Raw genomic sequence first — 21011 nt, 5'->3', positions numbered from 1 at the left:
TTTAAATTTAATTTGCTGCATGTTTCCCAAAACTAAGAATTTAGTATTTCTCCCCAGTTATGATCTTTGGACTTCTGACAACATCAGCTTTTAAGTATTTTCAATGGGGAAAAAGTAAACCTTGCAAGTATTGTATGAACTGCAGCTTTATTCTAAAGTACCTCTAGAATTCTAATCGCTTTTAACCAACTTTTCACTCCTCCACATTTACCACATTTCTCCCCCCAAAGAACAAAAAATATCACCCTCCCCCCCAAAAAAACTGTACAGGCTTTAACTCAGTGTTTTCTTAGCAAATATTCTGCAGTGTTTTCACTTTGGCCACTGTTAAAGATGCAGGCATAGAGAAGGGAGTGTTGGACTAGCATGTATTAAAAAAAAAAAGAACATTAACATTGCAGATCTCTCTCAGAAAGACTAAAACACTAACAAATACAAGTCAATGCACGTTTGTTTTAAACTAGTGTAATTCTTTTTCACATTGGATTAAACATTATTTTTTATACCAAACATTACAGTGCTGTTTATCTCCTCCAATCATGCAAAAATAGTTAAAACGTGACACTTCTGCCACAAATATAATGAGAAATTCCCCTGCATACCTTCCAAAATCTGGAGTTGAAATGAGAAAAACGCAAGTTCTAGAAATCCCCCTTCAAAAGCTTTATAAAGAAATATGGACACAAAGCTGCCAATTAATACCAAGACGGCACACATTAGAGACTTGTACAGAAAGCTCACATTAAGTCAAACGACACTTCTCTCTGCCTCATCATTTGAAGGGCCATATCCTGCAAGGTCAGAAAGGGATGACTTTAAAAGTATGCTGAACCTACGGCTCCCACCTACAAGAGAGGGAACAGTAGGTGTCCAGGAACATTGAAATACCTGGCATTTAACACCTTCAACTCTCATTGAGAACTAAAGGCACTGAGCAATTTACAGGATCAAGCCTTATGGAGGTAGAAGAGACTTAACTGCTGCATTAATTCCTGGAAGTTTCTAGAGAGCTGCCAGAGCTTTCTGAAAATCTTCCTGTGAATCATGCTTCAATGCTTTCCTGTGAACACATGTGCACTGCAATATGTCTGGGGACCAAAGCAGCATCCAAATAAAACTCCCATTTAGGTTGTGAATTGAGCATCTTCATTAGAAAACTGATGCTGAAGAATGAACACAACATTATGTTCTGCAAAAACATAGGGGCAGCAGTCACAGAACGCATGTCTTTTAATCCTGCTCTCTTGATTGACTCCCCTTTCCTCATTTCTCTGAGCTTCTCTGATAAACAGCATTGCAAGTTGGTTTAAAGGAAATTTTTACAAGAGAGAGTTCTGTTGGTCATCTATTTACACGTGGCATCACTCCACAAGAAGTTTGATCTCATTGGCTAATAGCTGGTTCATGTTGAATAGAGCCCCCGGGAGCTTGGTGAGCAACTCTCTCTCCGTGGTCTCAGGGTCGCTGTCGACAGAGCTGGAGCTAGCACTCATATTGTCGACAGCGGCACTAGCTGGAGGGCCCAGCTCTGGCTCGCTAGTCTCGCTTGCCGTGGACACCACAGAGAGCAAGGACATGCGCCGCGTCAAGCGACCGGGGGTTAAAAGAGAAGCGGCATAGTCCGCTATGATACCAGCTACATCTAGATTACAAGCCTTGTCAAAGGCAATGAAACCTACATTTGCATTGGCCTCGCAGACGTAGAATGAACCGTCGTCCTTCATCAGCAGGTCAATGCCACACACGTCCATCCCCAGGATGTTTGATACTTGGACTGCCAGTTGCTTGCCTTGTTCACTCAGTGAGCACATCATCCCTACACCACCTGCAAGAAGTGGGAAAAAAAAACTTGCTGTCTCTGATCTATCTGGTCACAGGTGACCAACATGATTCTTGACTGGCTGGTGCACTTTGGTTGTGAAGCTCCAAAGCAATCCTGCAGGCATAGTGTTGATAATGATTCACAAAGTGACTTCCTTTCCACAGTGACTACAAATGAATTTGAAGTCACAGCAGGGTTTTGAAAGATTCTGTCCTGCCAAAGGCAGTTCAAGATTATGACTTGTTTAAAAAAAAGGTAACTACTGACTTTTTAGTCAACAAAGATAACATTTTTGCAATCTTGGGATATTAAAAGGATGACAAAACACATCACCTTTGTTTCTTCTTCTAAGGCAGAGGCTTTCTACGCATGCCCTTGTTTCTTCCTTTACAGTAGAGGTTTGCTATATGTGTTTATAAGTTATATGAAGAAATCTTCCAGCAAAATTAAAACAAATATTGCACAGGAGACTACAGGTCTGACAGACATAATCAAGGGAGAAGAGGGTTAAGATATTATTATTTACTTCTGTCCCTCTCAGCTTGCTTCATAGCTTACTGTCTCTAAAGAAAGAATTCTGGGAAATTTGTGTCTGCACCTCAGCTGGTCCAGTACACAGCCCATAATCTAAGTATTAAATGAAACAGACTTCATCCTTAATTTACCATAACTCTTAAATTTAAAAATATAAAAGAAAAATAAAAACATTTAGCAGAAAAATCTTCCAGGTTACATTTCCTAAGCATCAAGAAAGCAGTAACTAAAACTGTACTGTTACTAAACTGTTACTAAAACTGTACTGCACATAAACACATTTTATCCAATCCCTGGTCAGGTCAATTTCAGTTTCAGTAATTTCAGGTAAATAACCAGCCAGGCAGCCTCTATCCTACTTCCTTCTTCCAGCCTAAGAATCCTCTCCTATTCTACACACAAAGTGAAGCAGGAACTCAGTTGTAAGGATACTAGCACTAAATTTCCTCTCCCTCACAGACATGTTTTTTAGACGAAAAAATGTTGCATGGAGGAGACTGACACGTAAGGCAGCACAGCAGCTGCATATGTTATCCAACTGTTGATTGCCTTCAACAGTTTTCTCTCTTAACACTCAACCCTCTTGCCAACTGGATGTCTCCACTACCACGCTCACTCTCTTTTTCTGTCTTCCTTCTTTTTCTGTTCCTTTTAAAAGGATGTACTGAATGATAATGTGGCATTAGCATGATGTTGCCACTATCACATCATTTGCTCTGTTTGTGTTCCTAGAACTTTCCACTCCCTTTCATCTGTCCTATCCACCTAAAACTTCAGGCAGATATAGCCTCTGATTATGGGTTTGTGCAATGCACATCTCACTTACTCCTCACTCTCACGTTTTCTCTGTAAACATCCAACAGTAAACACAATTAATAGAAAATAAAACCTGCAGCTTATTTCAGTTGGGTATGCCATTTTTCCACTGGATTCAAGTATTTTGATCAAAACTATGAATAAAGCTTTTCCTACCAAGTGAGCAGTTACTCTGCATTCTCCCATCTGTTGAGCAACGGAGCATGGTGCCCACCACACGGCCTCCTACTACGATGACACGTACATCCTTGCCATGGGACTCTTTAACGTATTTTTGAAATAAGTAAGGGGCATCGTGACGGATCAAATGGCTCAAGTCTGCCAAATGGTGCTTGTCCCGTGCCAGGAACACAGCTTTGCCTGTGTGAAGAAAAAGAACATTGTAGGATTAGAAGAAACTACCAATTTGAGCTGCATCAATGATTCAACATAGAAAAGTAAAACCTCTGACCAGTATGCTGGTCAGTCTCATGTGCCCCATCTGTAGTTTATATCCATTTACAAATTCTTCTGTGGACATCAGTGTTCCACTGCTTCAGTGCTTCTAAGTGTTCAAGTACTGAAAGAGTTGAGGAGCCATGAGAACAGTATTAAAATAAAATTATTAAAAAAAAAAAAACACCTTTGCTTTAGATAAAGGAGGCAGTTTTGTAATTTCAAATCGTTCTGATACAAGTCCTAATGAGAGAAGAAAGAAAAAAAAAAAAAAAAAAACACAAGAGCAGTAAATAACTAATAGCATGGAGCTATTCATCTAAAAAGACTAGATTCACGGACTGTAAGTTTGATGCACAGAAACTATTTGCATGAAACTGTTAAAGAATAGGCTGTTAGGAACTCTTACGTCATTAGTACACCACTGCAAAGCTATTTAACTCTTGGGAAGTTGCTGACAACTGCTCTTCCCAGTACTTCTAAGAACTCACAACTCCAGAATGAGGCTGTGCAGTACAGTAACTAAGTTCAGAACAAAACACTAGACTCCAAAGTATATGAAATCAATTTAGCAAAATATTCCATAAAACATAAAAGTGAATGGTATGTACTGCAGTTTTGAAGAAACTGTTTAGAATTTAAAATCACCGGCTTTTTTGCAAGTAAACATCCTAAGGATTTTTGTCATTTCATTCCCCTTCATTTCTAAAGCACACCAAAGACTTCTCTCTTCTCTTCCAATTTTACTAGTACTAATGAAAAGCATTCCTGAAAGATTCTACCCTTTCCATCTCTTTTTAGTCTCACAAGAACGTATCTGTTTCCATCTTCAGCCACTTCTCTCAACTCCTCTCCCACTTTAAGACCCATTTATGTTGTATTAGACTTAAATTTTGCAATAAGGCTGCACTGATTTTTTGTGGCAGAATTGTCACTCATTTATGCTGCAGTGTTAACAATGCTGAAATGTTAACAGAATTCAAAAAACAATTGATGAACTGCCTATCTTAATTAAAGTAACAGAAATGCAGCAGAATAGGAGAAACAACGTGCTAAGAATTCCATTCCAGCAAGTGCTCCAAAGTCCACCTGGGACAGCCTCTGCTTCCTCAGGGTTTAAGGTTCTGTCTAACACAAAATGCTGCTTGAGGAACATAGAATCTCTCATAACAAACAGCAGCAGAATGTATACTTAAAATCATGACACAAAAAAAAAAACAAATTCCTCCATGTGATCTCTCCCATACCAACCTCTAAATCTCCTACAGGCACTTAATAATCCTACTGTATTCCTAAAACTGGACAGGAAGAATGACTCCTTGGAGGGGAACTACTTAATTCTTGGTAATTATGCTGCACCATGACATCTTGGCAAAAATAATATTGGCACATTTGCAGAAGCAGCATTAACTGTGCAGAAAATGGACTTAGAAGAACATGACTTTTATTCATCAAGCAGCATCTATGACCATGTTTGCCTCATTTTCTAAATATCATTTGCAAATGGCTGCTCTTTAATTAATTTGAAAAGGTTTCCCCAACTCTCTTAATGTGAAAGGGCATGCACTATGATAAATTTGCATTAAAACTCATGGAATTTAAAGTGCTCTACAGAAAAACTTGTAAACAGAAGCACAGAATCAATGGATGTTTTAAGAACCTCTGGAGGTCATCCAGTCCAATCCCTTACTCAAGCAGGTGCACCTAGAGCAGGATGTGCAGCACAGCGCCCACACAACATTTGAGCATCTCCACAACCTCTGGGCAACCTGTGCCAGTGCTCTCAGTCTCCCTCACAGTGAAGTGTTTTCTGATGTTTAGAGGGACTTCTTGTGTTTACATTTGTTCCCATGGCCTCTTGTCCTGGCACTGGGTTCCATTGAAAAGAGCTTGTCTCCATCCTCTTTGCACACTCCCTTCAGGTATTTAATCACATCAATATGATTCCCCTGAGCCTTTTCTCTAGGCTGAACAGTCCCAGCTCTCCCAGTGTTCCCTCACGGAAGAGATACTCCAGTCTCTTAATCATCTTTGTGGCCATTCACTGGACTCTTCAGTAGCTCCATGTTGCTCTTGAATTGGGTAGCCCAGCACTGGAACCATCACTCCAGGTGTGGCCTGACCAGGGCTGAATAGAGGGGAAGAGACACCTCCCTCAACCTGCTGGCAATACTTTGCCTAATGCAGCCCAGGACATGAATTCTGGCTAAAAATGGAAAAGAAAGTCAATAGCTGCAAACTCTACACTTCTAGATCTTAACAAGAGGTAAAATCAAGTCAAGTCCAGTGTCTCAGTAAATCCACATTTGTCAAACTGAGCTTACTACAAAGACAAGCCCCAACTTTGCTTCATAGCTCTGCAAGCACTTTAAGACCACATAAACAGGTATCACTGCCAAAATCTTCCTCTGCCCCAGCCTTTTGCTCTCACTCTTCCATTACATCAATACAGGAAATTGTGGAAGTAAATGATAATTCAAGCAAGGAATTCATCCAAGTAAACATAACCAGTCTAGATTTAGCTAAGATCTGTTCCTGAATCCTTTTACTATCCGGTTACAGAAACACTCATGTCAGCAGAAGAGATGCACCAGAGCAGTACAGTGTGGGAACAAAGATGGGGACAATGAGAAGGAAGAAGTGGCTTTTTCTAAATGTTTCAGTTTGTTTATGGTAACTCCTGGCTTATGTGGTGAAACATCCGTTTCAGACTCTTTTTACTGGTAGTATTTATTAAATTGGTTTTAAAACCAGTGACCTCCTGTGTAAATAATTTTGAACTTGGTTTCCTTTAGTAGATCACTATCTACCATTAAACTAAAGCAACGTAGTTCAACACTTTTTATTTCAACACCTAAAAAAAAAAAAAAAAAAAAAAAAAAAAACAATGACAGAAAAATTTCATCTGAACCTTCTGCACTATCACTAGCAGTCAGAGTTTTTTGGGGGGAGGGGAAGAATCAATCCCATTTGGCAAACAGTATATGAGATTGTATTTAAACCAGAATCCTAATTACTGACAAACTCAATTAGAAAGAAAAGTCAAATTAAGATTCAATGAACTAACATTTTATTTCTTACACCTATTTAGAATCATCCCTAAAATCCATGTAGGCTTCTCTCTGCATCCCTAAGGCCAGACCTTCCACTAATCCAGTTCGCTTTCCTCACAAAAGTCATCAGTGCACCATTCTTTTGAACCCCTAGCCCTCCTGCTATTCCAAGACTATGTTCTATTAAAACTGCTTTCCAGTGTGCAGCCCTCTCAATATTGAGAAGTTTGAGGGTAAGAGAATTTAGAAGTACTGCAAAAAAAGTTCAACACCTAACAGAAGACCTCCTTAACTATTACCTATTGACAAGACAAAATCTTAAAGAGTGCTGCTAACAATATTCCTTGCCCTCACCTCTGACCTCACACCCACCTCGGTGACCCCGCGTGTTCTTCACCACCATAGGGAACTCCAGCACTTCCGCCTCATCAATCATTTTGGCAAAATTCTCATGACCACCTGGCAAAAGAAAACCAACAATATTATGTGCCACCAGCCTGATGTGGCCAAATTGGGGTGGTAATTGCCATGCATTCCTCCCACCCTTCCAACTTAGATAATGAGGAAAAAATTAACAATTAAGAAGAACTTGGTCATAGAGTACTGTCAGACTTTGTCACGTTTGTAACTTGTGCAATACTTATTCCTATATAATTTGGAATGAAAGAAATAAATTGACAAAGGGCAATTGATCACAACCCCAAAAGGCTCAGCCCAGTGTTTGAAATCTGAATGCCCCAATTCTACCATCTGGTTCCAGTTTAGCCCTATTACCTTAAAAGCTCCTGCTTTTTCAAATGTCTTGCAGGAAAATACAATGGACATAACACCAGGAACAGTTCCATCCAAACTACTAACAAGGAAAACAGCATGGAATACAAAGACAAGGCATAATCCAGACAGCAGCAACAACCCATATCTTGGAACTCTACCTCCCCCTTTCCCAAGGCTTAAGTCTCCTTTATTTCATTCTCCCTATTTCCTGAAGTACTATTTAAACCTTTTTCTTTTATTGCATCTGTAAGAATAGTAGGGGGCAGCTTTTAATGACCATTGACAATGGTTGATGTTTTAATTTTATTTGTTTGATTCACAGAAGGCTGACCATAGTACAAGAAATACAATAAAAGTCAGCAGACAAAGGGATGAGACTCCTCTAAAGACGTGCAGTAAAATGCAGAAGTCAAGCCATTGGTCAGAAAGCCAGAAGTAACCATCACTATCCTAACACAGGTTTTAATGCATGTCACAGAACAACATGCAGTTCAGCACATGCTGCTGGCAAAGCCAGATCTTACTAACAATTTGATACTTGTGTAAAAAAGGAAGGCTATGCTTCTGTCAAATTCTAGAGAGAGGCATTAAAAGAAATGTCATGGAGTTACAAAGAAACAGAGATGTTCTCCAACTACCCCATAATTTGTGGTTTCCCTTTCCCAACAAAAATTAAAAATTCATTCCATTCTCAAAGATCTTGAGCAACTGCCTCTACAAAGAAAGGATGTTCTTCTCAAATGTATTTTCACACTAATTGATGAAAATATTTGACTGATGTTTTTGTCAAGTTCCCATTGCAGAAGTCTGTCAGTGTAACTGCACAAAGGAAAGGAAAGCACTGGTGTTTCCCAAGAAGGAAAGTAAAGTTAAGAGGCATCTTCCATTCTTTAACATATTATAAGTAAAATCAGAAAAAGTATTGGGGTAGCTCAGTCAAATGGTTCTTCTAATTTAGCGCTCTGTCAGAAGCCATAGATTCCAGAGGCAGGAACAAGGAATATCAGTAATTAACTGATGGAGGGAATTCTGGAGGGAAAGCAAACACCAAAGAACTGTTAATAGTTGAACACAAGAGCCTGTGCTGTTTCTGTCCTTTTATAATAACTAATATATTTGCAGATATTTTTAGTTATATAGAATTTTTATCTATTTTCAGATGTTACTGAAGTGTAGATTCTGACAATATCTTGTGACATTTAGTTCCTTGAGTTCCTGTCTGTTGTTTTGGGCAATTGGAAAAGAGTTCAAAATGTTTTAGCAGTAACAACCAAATTTAGCTGCTTTGGGAATTTGAGGTATAATTAATATATTTTTCATAAAGCATCACAGGAAATCAATATAGCCAAAACCAGAAGCTTGAGTTTCATAACTTTTTTTCTTGTTCTGGTTACTGAACACTTATCTGTGGAACTAGCCTCACACTACTTGCACAGATTATTGTAGGCAGCTATGCTATCCTTTTGATCCCAAAGCCTTACCATATGAAAAGGTGTCTGGGAGGGGTACACCATGACCAGCAAGTTCTTGAAAGGTCCAGAACTTATTGACACAGTTGAGGATGGCTTGGGGACGATTCATCAATCGACAACCCATCTTCTCTAGGTGGCGAAGGACTGTGATATCACTGTCACTTTGGACCCAAGGTGTTGGTACACGCACAACCACCACCTGTGGGTAAGCAGTAATAAGCTCACCGTTCACCCGGAGACCTAAAGAAGGAAAATAAGAACATTCCAATCAACTACAAGGTTTTCAGGAAGATGTAAACACGCAAAGAAATACTGCCCTATACCTAATTACATCAGATACCAACAATGAGCATTAGAACAACACAACTCTTACTAAAACGCATCTTGTCAGTTGTACTGTTTCATGTATGTTACTGTTAGCCTACTTAAAACTAGGACTAGGCAAAGAACATTGTATGAGGGCACATAATCTTGGGCTTCTTCCCAAGATTAAAGACTTTCTAGGTTGACATGTCATCCTTTCTATGTGTGTTAGCTGCACACTACATTGACATGGGCAGTAACAATACCTCAGGAAGTCTCTGCCTCTCACAAACATTTCTTGCCTACATGACACAGTATATAACTTTCCCAGTCCCAGTTGTATCAATCCCTCTGATTTTGGCATCACGTTGCACAACAATTGCCAAAGTAACTGAGGCTAGATATGACCCTTAAAAAATAGCAGTATTTTTAACATGACCCATATCAACAATCTGATATATAATAATACTCAGAAATAATTTTATCAGCTAACAGGGCAGCACCCTGTGGCATTAAGACAGGAATCAGAAGGAAAGCCAGCTTTGTCACCACGACCAACATATCCCTTAGTCATGATCTATAGTTTTACAGACAATGTCTCTGAAAAAGAAACATGGGAAGAAAAGTTGCAGGAATGGAAATATGATAGGATCAGTTGGGAAGGCATCAAGCTTGATGAAGACAGTCTGGCAGCTGAAAATGAGAACAGACAAGACATATTCAATATTCGCTTTATTCACCTTATGTTCAAACTAAAACCATCCGACTACAATGTAAAATACACAGTTGACACTGCTGTCAGCACCTTAAGGGTTAAAAAGAAAAAGTGAATTGAGAAATCACAGTTCATCTGCATTTCTGTGCCTACGAAAGGCCTGCTCCTTCAGATCTAGCCCATATTAATTATCTGTTTAGTTCTATTCCAAAGATGTTACTTTACAAATACAAACTTGCATCTACTCAATCTGTAGACACACATATTGTCAGGCAATATATTTTCATTTAATTTTCATTTAAAGGTGCATTTGAATTAATGTGTGTGTTCGGGGTGAGAATTCCTCTCTGTACTTCCTATTTGGTTTTCTTCTCCCAGCCAGGCTGTATTTTAGAGCTTGCATTAAATATAATGAAGTAACCACCTAACTCCCCAAACAGAAGTAGAAATATGCTGTCCAGCCCTCAGGAGAGCATAGAACCATACTCTGGAAAGGCCAAAACAAAGCCATATCCAACACAAATCCTTTTTTTTCAGTACCCATTGCCATAATTGTACAGAGATGAGAGAACATAAGCAGACGGGTGCTCTGGCTGCTCACCTCATTAGCACCAAGCACTGCCGCATTGCAGCTGACATGACTTGCGTGTTTAAACAAGCAGGCTTCAGATGCACACACAACCATTTTATAGAAGCATCTCAAGCAAGAATAAAAACAAAAGACTGATAGAAGTCTGAGCAGAATGTGAATATCAGTAAATAGACTATGATCTCCTTTAGTCAGAAAAAGAGTACTGATTTGGCAAGCAAAAGATTTTAACTTGTCATTCAGATTCCATTTCACACATGTAGCAAATACATTTAGGTTTACATCCAACTACACCCCCTTTTTGCCACTGCAATTGCATGCATGTCCTGATCTACGTGCAAGCTGTGCAACAACCCATTTTAGAAAGGACTATATTTTCTACAGACCTCAAAGATTGCCACTGTACATCTCTTCTGTGAGCCAAAACTACAGTTTACTAATTCATATAATCTCAGAGTCTGTTTTGTTATTCTTCTTTACAGTCATACCACATGCTGAAATTCTGCACAACTGAGTTTGAAAAAGCAAACAGAAGTGATGCATATGCCTGATAGGATATTCTCCTGAATACCTGGATTAAACTTGACTATCGGACTGGTTCAAATTCAGTCAGGTCACCACTCCCCCTGGAGTGACATTGGATGTACAGTGATGTTATCAACAGAATAATCTGAGCTTTTGTTCCCAATTCAAACATTTTCTCTTTTCACCAGAACACTTTTTTCTCTCCCTTAATAGAAGACAGTTTACAAACAAAGAGAAGAGCTACTCAATGAAATGTATAATTTGAGTCACCACTACTGACATGCGCCACAAAAATTAGCTGCAGTCTCCCAGCAACACAGTGCTGCAAACAGAAGCAGCTTTATTACAGTAAAAAGGAGCCAGATTCTGCCATTTTGAAAAACAAGCTTGTATTCAGCATTCCATCCAAGATCCAGCAGTTAATGGTCATTATTGCTGAGTGGCTGATAAAATAATATTTATTCACTATGATACACTGAAACTTGTAACACAGAAAATATCAATGCATACAATTAATTTCTTTTCCAAAGAACTAATTCTTGTACACAAAAAAGATGAAGAAAGTTAGTGTTTGTTTTTGTTGTTGTTTTTTTTTTTTTTAAAGATAGGCTACAGTGGGATTAATCTTTTCTTTTTTCTTTTTTTTTTTTTTTTAAATGGAGATGAGCTCTCTGTCCTTTGTAGTAATAGCACCGTTCCAGTCCCAGAGGAGTAGTAGTGAGTTACATTCATAGTCGCCTGCAGACAATGAACCAAATTCACAAACAAGCAGAAGGCAGATGTTCAGACCATGTGCAAGTACCTCAACAAATAACAGCTTGGTCCATTCATTGGCTTTCTCAATGGATGCTCATGACATTGCAGACATAGAAAACACGGACAGCTGTAGAGTCCTTTGAAGTACCAATAACAACAGCAAGGAAAGGGAGATTTCACTGATTCTCCAATATCATTAACTTTACCAACATCCATTTTACACTGCTTGGAAGACAATTTCTCAAGTTATCGTAAAACATTTTGGGTATTCTTTGGCCCTATGAGACAGAGGAATCCTGAGCTGGAATATCATACTATAACAACAAATGTAAAATCTGTGCTTGAACAAGACCTTTTCTTCCACTCACTACCAGCTTTCCTTGGGTTTCCTCTGTGAGATGTTTCCAAAACTACATATGACAGGCCCTTAACATTATACTGCAAATATCACAGCATTCAGACCAAAGTGCAAAAGGAGTTATTGCAATAAGAATTGTAATCACCTGGGAGTGAACTTAACCAGGGAGTGAACTTAACCAGGTTACACTATGTCCTTCAGATAAAGCCAGTAAGCCTCAAGTTTCTCTCAAATACAGCTCAAAGCAACTCATGATAACTGAGCAGGTAAGTACACGATTCCTCATCAGCTGGCCCAACTGGTCCTGCTGCTTGTCACTCTCGAAGAGTAGCAGGTGAGCTTGAAGTATAAAGCACCTGGTCTCTACTGAAGAGTTTTCCTGTGATCCAAACAGATTAGAAGCCACCACTGGAATCTCTGAAGTCCACAGAAAACAGATGCAACATTAAACTCCAGCGAAGATAGAAGAAAGAGGCAGAAACTTCTGCTGCTGCTACCAGTGAAGTCAGGAGACATTTATCTATAGCCTAAGAAAGTCCTTGAGACAGTAACATCTAATACAGTGCAGCCTATTTGCATAGCACTTATCTAGAGGACAACAGTTTCCTTCCTCTCTACAGGCTGATTTAGTAGAATTTTAGGGTGGATGCACATACTTTAAAAAATAAAAATAAAAAGTAACTCTGGAATTCCTCAGTCCTCATTCACACATGCAGACTTTTTTTAGTAGCTTATGTCTTCCTGTCTATGACAACTGTGGTGGTTTTACTCGGGTGGGCAGCTGAGTCCACCACGGCTGCTCTCTCACTGCCCCTCCTCAAAGGGAAAAGGGGAGAAAATACGACACAAAGGGCTCAAGGGTTGAGATAAAGACGGGGAGATAGCTCAACAATTATTGTGATGGGCAAAACAGACTCAGAGTAGGGAGATAGTAAGATTTATTGCCTATTACTAGCAAGCTAGAGAAGTGAGAAACAGAGGAAACAAAACAAAAATGCCTTCCCCCTATCCGCCCTCTTCCACCTCCTCCCCCCAAGGGATGCAGGGGAAGGGGGCAATGGGGGTTATGGTCAGTCTATGGCACTTCATCTCCGCCGCTCCTTCTCGGTCACTCTCATCCCCTGCTCCCCGTGGGGTCCCTCCCATGGGATGCCATCCTTCCTGATCTGAGCCTGCAGGGGCTGCCCACAGGCAGCAGCTCTTCAAGCACTGCTCCCACACGGCTCCGTCCCACGGGGTCCATCCATCCATCCCCCAGGAGCAAACTGCTCCAGCACGGGTCCCCCACGGGTGGGCGGCAGCTCCCCCCAGACCCCCTGCTCCTGCGTGGGCTCCTCTCCACGGGCTGTAGCTCTGGCTGGGAATCTGCTCCAGCAGGGGTCCTCCACAGGCCACAGCCTCTGCCAGTGCAGGGCCACCTTGCTCCACTGGGGGCTCCTCTATGGGCTGCAGCGTGGAGATCTGCTCTGCTGTGGTACTCCACGGGCTGCAGGGGGACAGCCTGCTCCACCATGGTCCTCACCACAGGCCGCAGGGGACTTCTGCTCCAGTGCCTGGAGCACCTCTCTCCCTCTCCTTCACTGACCTTGGTGTCTGCAGGGCCATTCCTCACTCCTCTCTCTCTCCCAGCTGCTGTTCCCAGCAGGTTTTTTTTCCCTTTCTTAAAAGTGCTCTCACAGAGGTGCAAACAGCATCACTTACTGGCTTGGCTCTGGCCAGCAGCAGGCCCCTTATCTAACATGGGGCAGCTTCTGTATTCTTCTCACAGAAGCCACCCCTATGACCCCTGCCACATAAACCCACTACACCAACTTCTTTCATGAAAATTCAATTCAGTTACATTTCTCAATTATAAAACCTCATTTTTAAGAGTTATCATTTAGGTGGCACACATTCCAAATGAAATGCCTCAAAATAGACATGCAAACAAAACTGAGTTACTGTGACTTAACAAGTTGCTGCCTGTCAACTAAGACTCCTAAGCTGTCTATGTGCTTGTTCCCACCCTACAGCAAATACACAAGGCCAAATGCTTGACCTTAAGCCTCAGTGAAGAGGTTTCACAATGAATCTCACTACGCAACTGGGACAAGCTAAGTGCACAAACACATTAATGATATCCTGTAAAGCTTGCAAGTCAAACACACTTCTGCAAGTCAATCACATCCACAGACAGAGTACATAAATTCCTGAACTGCAGCCTCATGCCTATTACAATCCATAAGCGTCAGTGTTCACCTATCCATTTAGGTTAACCTACTTTCTTCCTGTGCTTTAGAAACTCTAAGCAGCACTTTCACATTGATGAATGGCTATGAAGGATCAAGATTTTAAGTAACAGTGTGCAGCTTCTGAACATTTTAACTCGCACCCAAGCAGCATTTTAAATTACTAGTCATTTCTGAAACTCAATTTAGTTTTGCATGCTACACAAATCCCTTCCAAATTCTACAAGAATCAGTTCATCAACAGGTTAATAGCTAATGCAAAGCAACATCTCACGTTATCTCATGTTATGAACAGCTGTATTTTCAGCTGAAACGGTGCATATGTTCACAGAGGGAATATGGTTTCAGGGGATGGGTCTAAAACCTCTAAGATTTGCTAAGGACATAAGAAATAATTAAAGGTTTTATGCCTCTCATTATGGCAAACATTCAGTATTTTATACAAAATATAAATCTCAGTAATATCAAATAAGTTGGTTTTAAGTATTTTCATTCCAAATCATTGTTTTGGAAAACAGTCAAAAAAAAAAGCAAACTGACTCACCAAGACCATGAAGTACCCAGCACCCAAATTCAGGTCTTCAAGTATACCATGACTGTAGAGATCATAGCTTGGTTAAATTCTTTAAAAGCTAAGTGCGTAAAGTATTCAATGCACATGCACAAGGAGAACTGGATAGACTTCCAGTAAATCAACTTACTGGTATCAAGCTTCTATTTTTATGCAATTTAAATCATCAGTATTAACTGATACACTATCACAGATAAAAAGACTGAATTAGCTGGAAATGTCAGAAGCCATGGCCTGAAGAAACCCAAAGGACAATGGCATAAGAGAAAAGAACTTTCTCAGCAAAAAAATACATTAACTTCTATGTATGTAAAAAAAAAAAATACAGTAAAGAGGTTTCCATAATCAAAACCATAATTCAAAAAAGAAGCAGAAAAGAACTGTTTCAGTATTCAGATGGATCCAGTATGTAGAATACATTTCTAACAGCAGTAGCATACAACTGGAATAATACATGGTCATTGCGCATGCAACATTCCAAAAAAAAAAAAAAGTTTGAATTACATTTTCAAAAAAATGAAACATACACCAGCTCCATCACATTCCCAATGGGAGATAACATGGACTGAGAACTTCCCAAAAAATTACACTGAGGAAAAATCCTCAGAGATCTGTATGCTAACCTGAAAGTCTCCAGGCTCTCTCAACTTCACTATACCAGTTTATTCATCCAGACATCCGCAGATTTGTTAATGTTTCCCAAATGAACAGACATTCAGCAAGCAGGCTATTATGATTTCAACTTACCCAGCTGGGAAAAACAGGCTAGCCTTCCAGCACACAAACTGTTCCTCAAAATAAGAGGACATCGCTTTCTGCTACCTGTTTTTCCCAATTAATCGGTTGTTGTAACAAGAATCACTGAATTTTCCTACAAGCCTTGACTCACTCTTGTTCTCAAAACAGTGCATTGCTATTTCTGGTTCATTCATCCTCCCAATATCTGTCAGCCACAAGACACCGCATAATATTTGTGTTAAAATTCTGAAATGTTTAATAATTACTTACAGTTTAGTTGAAGATAGTTAAATGTGTTTCATCCTAATTGCTATATAAAAATTCAAAAAGGAATTACCCCAAACTGTATCTCTAGCAGTAGATTACTGGCAATAACAAAACACATATTTACTCACCAACCTCAAAAAAAAACCAACAAACACATAACTGTATCTCTAAAATTCATAAAACTCCACATACTTTGAACACAAATTCTGCCAAGAGAGTGGTAGTATTTAGACATAATTAACAAGAGCATTAACAAAATGCCATTGTGTACATCAAAAGCTTGCTTTAATCTGTTGACTTAACCTTACATATCAATCTTATAAAATGACTACAAGCAGGATAGAAGTCCACAAAATGGGTAATGCTTAGTGAAGTATAGCACTTTACATGCAATTTTATTTAAACTAGTCCTTAACCTGAAGATAGCAGCTAAGAGCACAACTACAACTCCAAACAGAAAGAAAGCAGGAACCTAAATTGAACAATTTTATTTCACGCCCCTTCCTTGACTCGGAGTATCTCCTACCTTCCCAAGAAAGAACACAGAATCATTCTTAGAAATGCCTGTGCTGTTGAAAATGTTGAAAAACTTGGGAAGGAGAATGACACTCAAAGCGATTGTGGCCATTCTGGATACAGCAATCTTTTCAATACGAGGGAGAAACAGGTCAGATGCCGGTATGTATACCTCATTAATACTAAGTAAACTGGTTATGGCTAGATCTGTGTTTCTGAACTACATTTCTAGTAACAATACACTGCTTATAGTCCCAAACCACAAGCACTTCTTTGGAGTCATGCATAAATATGAAGTGAATGGACCCAAATATAAAGACATATACTGTAAAAAGGTATATTATAAACATAAATTCATTCTAGACCACCATCTTGCTCTCAAAATGCATTTTATGGTAGGAATACAAACATAGAAACTATACTAAAATCATGTTAAAGCCTCAGCTATAACTATTATATTATGTAAACATTCACATATTTAAGAAAAACTTTCCATCAACAACAACAAAGATACATTTCCAGAAAACACTCAAAAGGCATTTGAACAAGTAAAGATAGAAACACACAACATTTTAGCCAGATTCCCATATATGGATGCTTTAGTGATATAACTGTTAAGATGGATTTTTAAATAGAGTGTTGTAAAAAAAATATAAAAAACAAAAATGCAAAGAAGAATCAAAAGATTTGATCGCTAAACAAACAACAGTATTATTTCAAATACCTTGAAAAGTTAAATTCTGTTTCTAATTTGTTCCTGAGCAAAGTTAGAAGAATTTAAGTATTTTCCATAGCAAAACTCAAAAAATATATATTTATGTTGAGATAATTTTGAATATATTGAAATTAAAAATGAGTTTTGATCAAAGTTTTTAATTACTTTAATTACACTGGAAGCAAGTCTCTCACAGCTCAAGTTAATGACTCGGTGAGTGCATTTTAATTTGAATAGTGTAAAAAGCTTTCCCTATTCTTATACAAGTATATGAATGCGTGAACATACACACATGCAATATAGCCACTTCACAAACTATCATTAGATTGTCTTTGTCTATCAGATTTCCCTTCAAAGCTCATAATGAAGAAAGTGATTCTCCTTATTAAAAAGAAGATCAGGCTCATAAACAGGACTTAGATATCCAGCCCTCACTCATTATATGCCCTTACAAATGCCTACCTAGCAACTGCACTGCAAATGCCTTTTTGTTGTTTTTGCATGTAAAAAAAAAAACTTGGGTTTCATGATCTGACGTAAGCCAGCGCTGACATACATGGGGACAATGTTGCCTTTTACCACGCTACCAGCAATGTGCTTGCATCATCTCTCCTTTGGCCTGGTGACGGTAATCGACAAGCAACTCATTTTATGGGAGGAAAAAAAAAAGTTTTCAGTTTACACAGCTTCATAGTTGCTGTTATCAACATAATTAACAAGGCATGGTGAGATGACAAGCAACACAACTACTTTGAGCAACTGGAAGTGTGAAATTTTAAATTTAGGGTGAGGTTGTACAAGACAGCTGAGACAACAGTCACTGAAACAAAAACAAGCAGTCTCACTACTGTCTATTCTGACCATACATTCCACTCTCATTTGCTCGGTATTTCTGGTGCTCGTCTGATCCTGTCAGTGAGTTGGGTTGGCCTGCTAAATTTGCAGAGAACTGTTCATGACTTTTTGTGCTCAAACAGCTACCAAAAGAAAGCCCGGCTCTTTTGCTGTTGCAGCTGCTGGTTCCAAATCCACAAATGCTTCTGCATGTCACCTGTGAAAGTATTTCCACATCTACCAATTGACCTGAACCCACAAAAAAGAGAAGGCAGTGCATAGACAACAATATGTAGTTAAGAATAGAGAAGGCTTTCCTCTACTTCTTCCATGGGCAGTGTCATCTTACAGTTTTCTGATGCTTAAAATATTTCAGATGACTTCTGAGGTAGACCAGGACTTTAGACACTATTATTTGGATTAATAACACAAGCTTCATCAGTTGCTGCTACTGCCTAGCTTTCCGCAGCATGGTTAAAGTAACTTTAGCTTTCTTGAAGGAATCTCATTTAAAACAAGATAGTCTAAATTGTAAGGAAAAAAATCAAAAGCATTTAGTATATTTTAGTATATTTTAACTTTTCGTTCCATCTGTAAAAGAGAGGAAAGCTACTTGACTAGTAGAGAAGTACAAATGCAAAATACAAAAAGGCAGCATGGGAAAAAGTGACATTTAAGAAACTGTATGAAAGGTAGTTAAAAGAAATTCTAACATAGCAGTTTTCCATTTGCTTTATCAACTTGTTGGGTTTTCCTCCCCTACTCTGCTGGACTTCTGTAAGGCCTCTGATGTGGTTCCACATGACATCTTGATCTCCAAATTGTAGAGATACAGCTTTGAAGGGTGGAGGAAAATGAGGGGGAAAAGAGGAAATAAAGATAGATTCTTTTTGTATTTAAACATCTAGCTAACTTAACTCACTAAAGTAGTCATGAAACACTAAACTGCAAGGGAAGCAACAGGGACACAATGTGTACAGGAAAAAGAGAACCATTCCTTTTGGTAATGGTCTGCATTTATGTTATGAAATACTTTCTTCTGTTTTCCACTCAACACTACAATTGCAAAGTTTTAAGAGTTGTGTTTGCACTGTCATTTGTAAGAAGTGGTCCTAGGACTCACACTCACCCTCTTCACAGTGCTCCTTCTTTTGTGCTAGCAACAACGCTCATGGGTATACAGTGAATCAGATGAGGCAATTATTCTGAATTAATAATCAAGCCAGCAATGACATTCATTTTTTACCCCAGAGGAATTCTTAAGTTTTGTTCATTATGTAGCCATAAAAAATAAAAAATAAAAAAGTTTGATCTAAGTATAGAACCAGCGTGACAAACAAGCAGGCACCTCTCTATGTTTGCTGAGAATATGTATCATACAGAGCAGGATATGACCAAAAAAGACTAGTCAGAAATAATAACATAAAGCAGTGGGAATACTCAGGAATACAGCCCTAATGCTTATAGATTCTGTTTATTTATAGAGGGCTCTGTATTATTTTCTTTGGATTAGCTTTTCTCTTTTTGTACTAGGGATCTTAGATAAGATAATTAGTTTAGAAAGATATTCAGATAACATGCACTGAATCTGAATGTCAAATTAATATAATGTTCTGACAGTTGAACATTGTGTGAATCAGAAATGCGTTGATACACCTCTCATGTCTTGTACTGATAATACACTTTCTAGAAAAAAAAAATAAACATGAACTGAAAACCAAACTATTTCAAAATGTCACCAAAGCCAATTCAAAATGTCACCAGGGCCGTTCCAAGATGAGAAGGATAAATAATTTGTACACAATTGTAATGATCTTAGAAAGTCAATGTTTTAACAAACTATGAATACTCTGAAGACACAGATTGGCACTCCCAAATAAAGTATCATAATCATGTTAATATGTCAAAGCATGACGCAAGTCTAAGAAAAAAGTAGTGGAGAGAAAGAAAGGGAAAGTAATCTATCTAGAAATCACAGATGTGACCATCCAAAGCTCAGTAACTGATCAAGAATTAAAACCTACAAAATGGTTACTTGAGATCTGAATTAAGAACCGTTCTCTCCCCCTATCTCTCTCTCCCCTTATGAACATGGGTATATGTGACTAGTGCTGAACTGACATGCTTTAGATGACAAAAGCAGCAGGGACCTGACCCAAGCAAACACTAGTGAGTTACAGCTGCTCCGGAGTTACCAGAGCCACAGTAAGAGAAAAAGTAAACTCAAATCTAACAAGAGGAGCATGCTCTTCCTCTTCTCATAGCAGTAGCTTAACAGTTCTGTGAACATCAGTTGCAGTGCATGGTTTCTTGAAGAGGGTAGAAGTAACAGTTTCCTTGTCATAAAAAGAACTTCATCCTATACCCATCTCCCTCCTGCTTGCACTTCAAACTTTTTTATACTTTTAAAAATATAAAGCATGACTCAACTGACAGAAAACCTCCTTACATCAGATCTCTGTCCTTTTATATCATCTATCCAGAGCCCATCTACACTGAGAGCCTTACAAATACTGAGTGCTGGGGTCCCCCTCAACCCCAGATGCACAGTCATAAACATCAAATGTTTCAAACTTAAAATACAAAGCCTTCAATGTGGTAGAACAAGACTAGAGACAAATATGTAACCAGCCTTACTGCAAACTCACTCCACTTTTAATGTTCAGTCTCTCCCATGTTTTGAATGTCCAACTTCCATTAATTTTAAATATCAGATGAAGAAAAGAACTAATAACCCACCCCCAGAAAATGGGGTCAGAAAGGTCTTTCCAAAAGCAGAAAGAAATCCAGAGGAAAGACTGAAGCAACTCAGAATGGCAGAGGCTTCACCTCCAACCTGAAATGAATCTAAAATTTTCCCTGCTATGCCAAAAATAAGGCACCCTTCTGAGAGCACTAGAGCTCTCCATCCCCCAGCAGAAGAAATCGAGCAGAGAAGGCAAGAGACCGGCATGGCTGAGCAAGGACCCGCAGCTTAAACTGAGGGAAAA

General features: G+C 39.0%; 1 protein-coding gene across 1 annotated transcript in view; it reads right to left on the bottom strand.

The window, feature by feature from the left end:
* Window positions 1-21011, bottom strand: part of RIMKLB (ribosomal modification protein rimK like family member B) — a 48799-nt gene continuing 27788 nt past the window's right edge. Inside the window, exons 4-7 of the mRNA XM_068701177.1 lie at window positions 8916-9146; window positions 7033-7119; window positions 3329-3532; window positions 1-1825 (exon numbers count right to left, since the gene is read on the bottom strand). Coding sequence (XP_068557278.1) covers window positions 1362-1825; window positions 3329-3532; window positions 7033-7119; window positions 8916-9146 — 986 coding nt within the window. The 3' untranslated portion in view covers window positions 1-1361. The remainder of the gene's footprint in view (window positions 1826-3328; window positions 3533-7032; window positions 7120-8915; window positions 9147-21011) is intronic.

The sequence above is a fragment of the Anas acuta genome, chromosome 1 (assembly GCF_963932015.1).
Source record: "Anas acuta chromosome 1, bAnaAcu1.1, whole genome shotgun sequence".
In the NCBI taxonomy this organism is placed as follows: Eukaryota; Metazoa; Chordata; class Aves; order Anseriformes; family Anatidae; genus Anas; species Anas acuta.
Note: the sequence above shows the minus strand (reverse complement) of the source record. Positions and strands in the feature narration are given on the sequence as shown.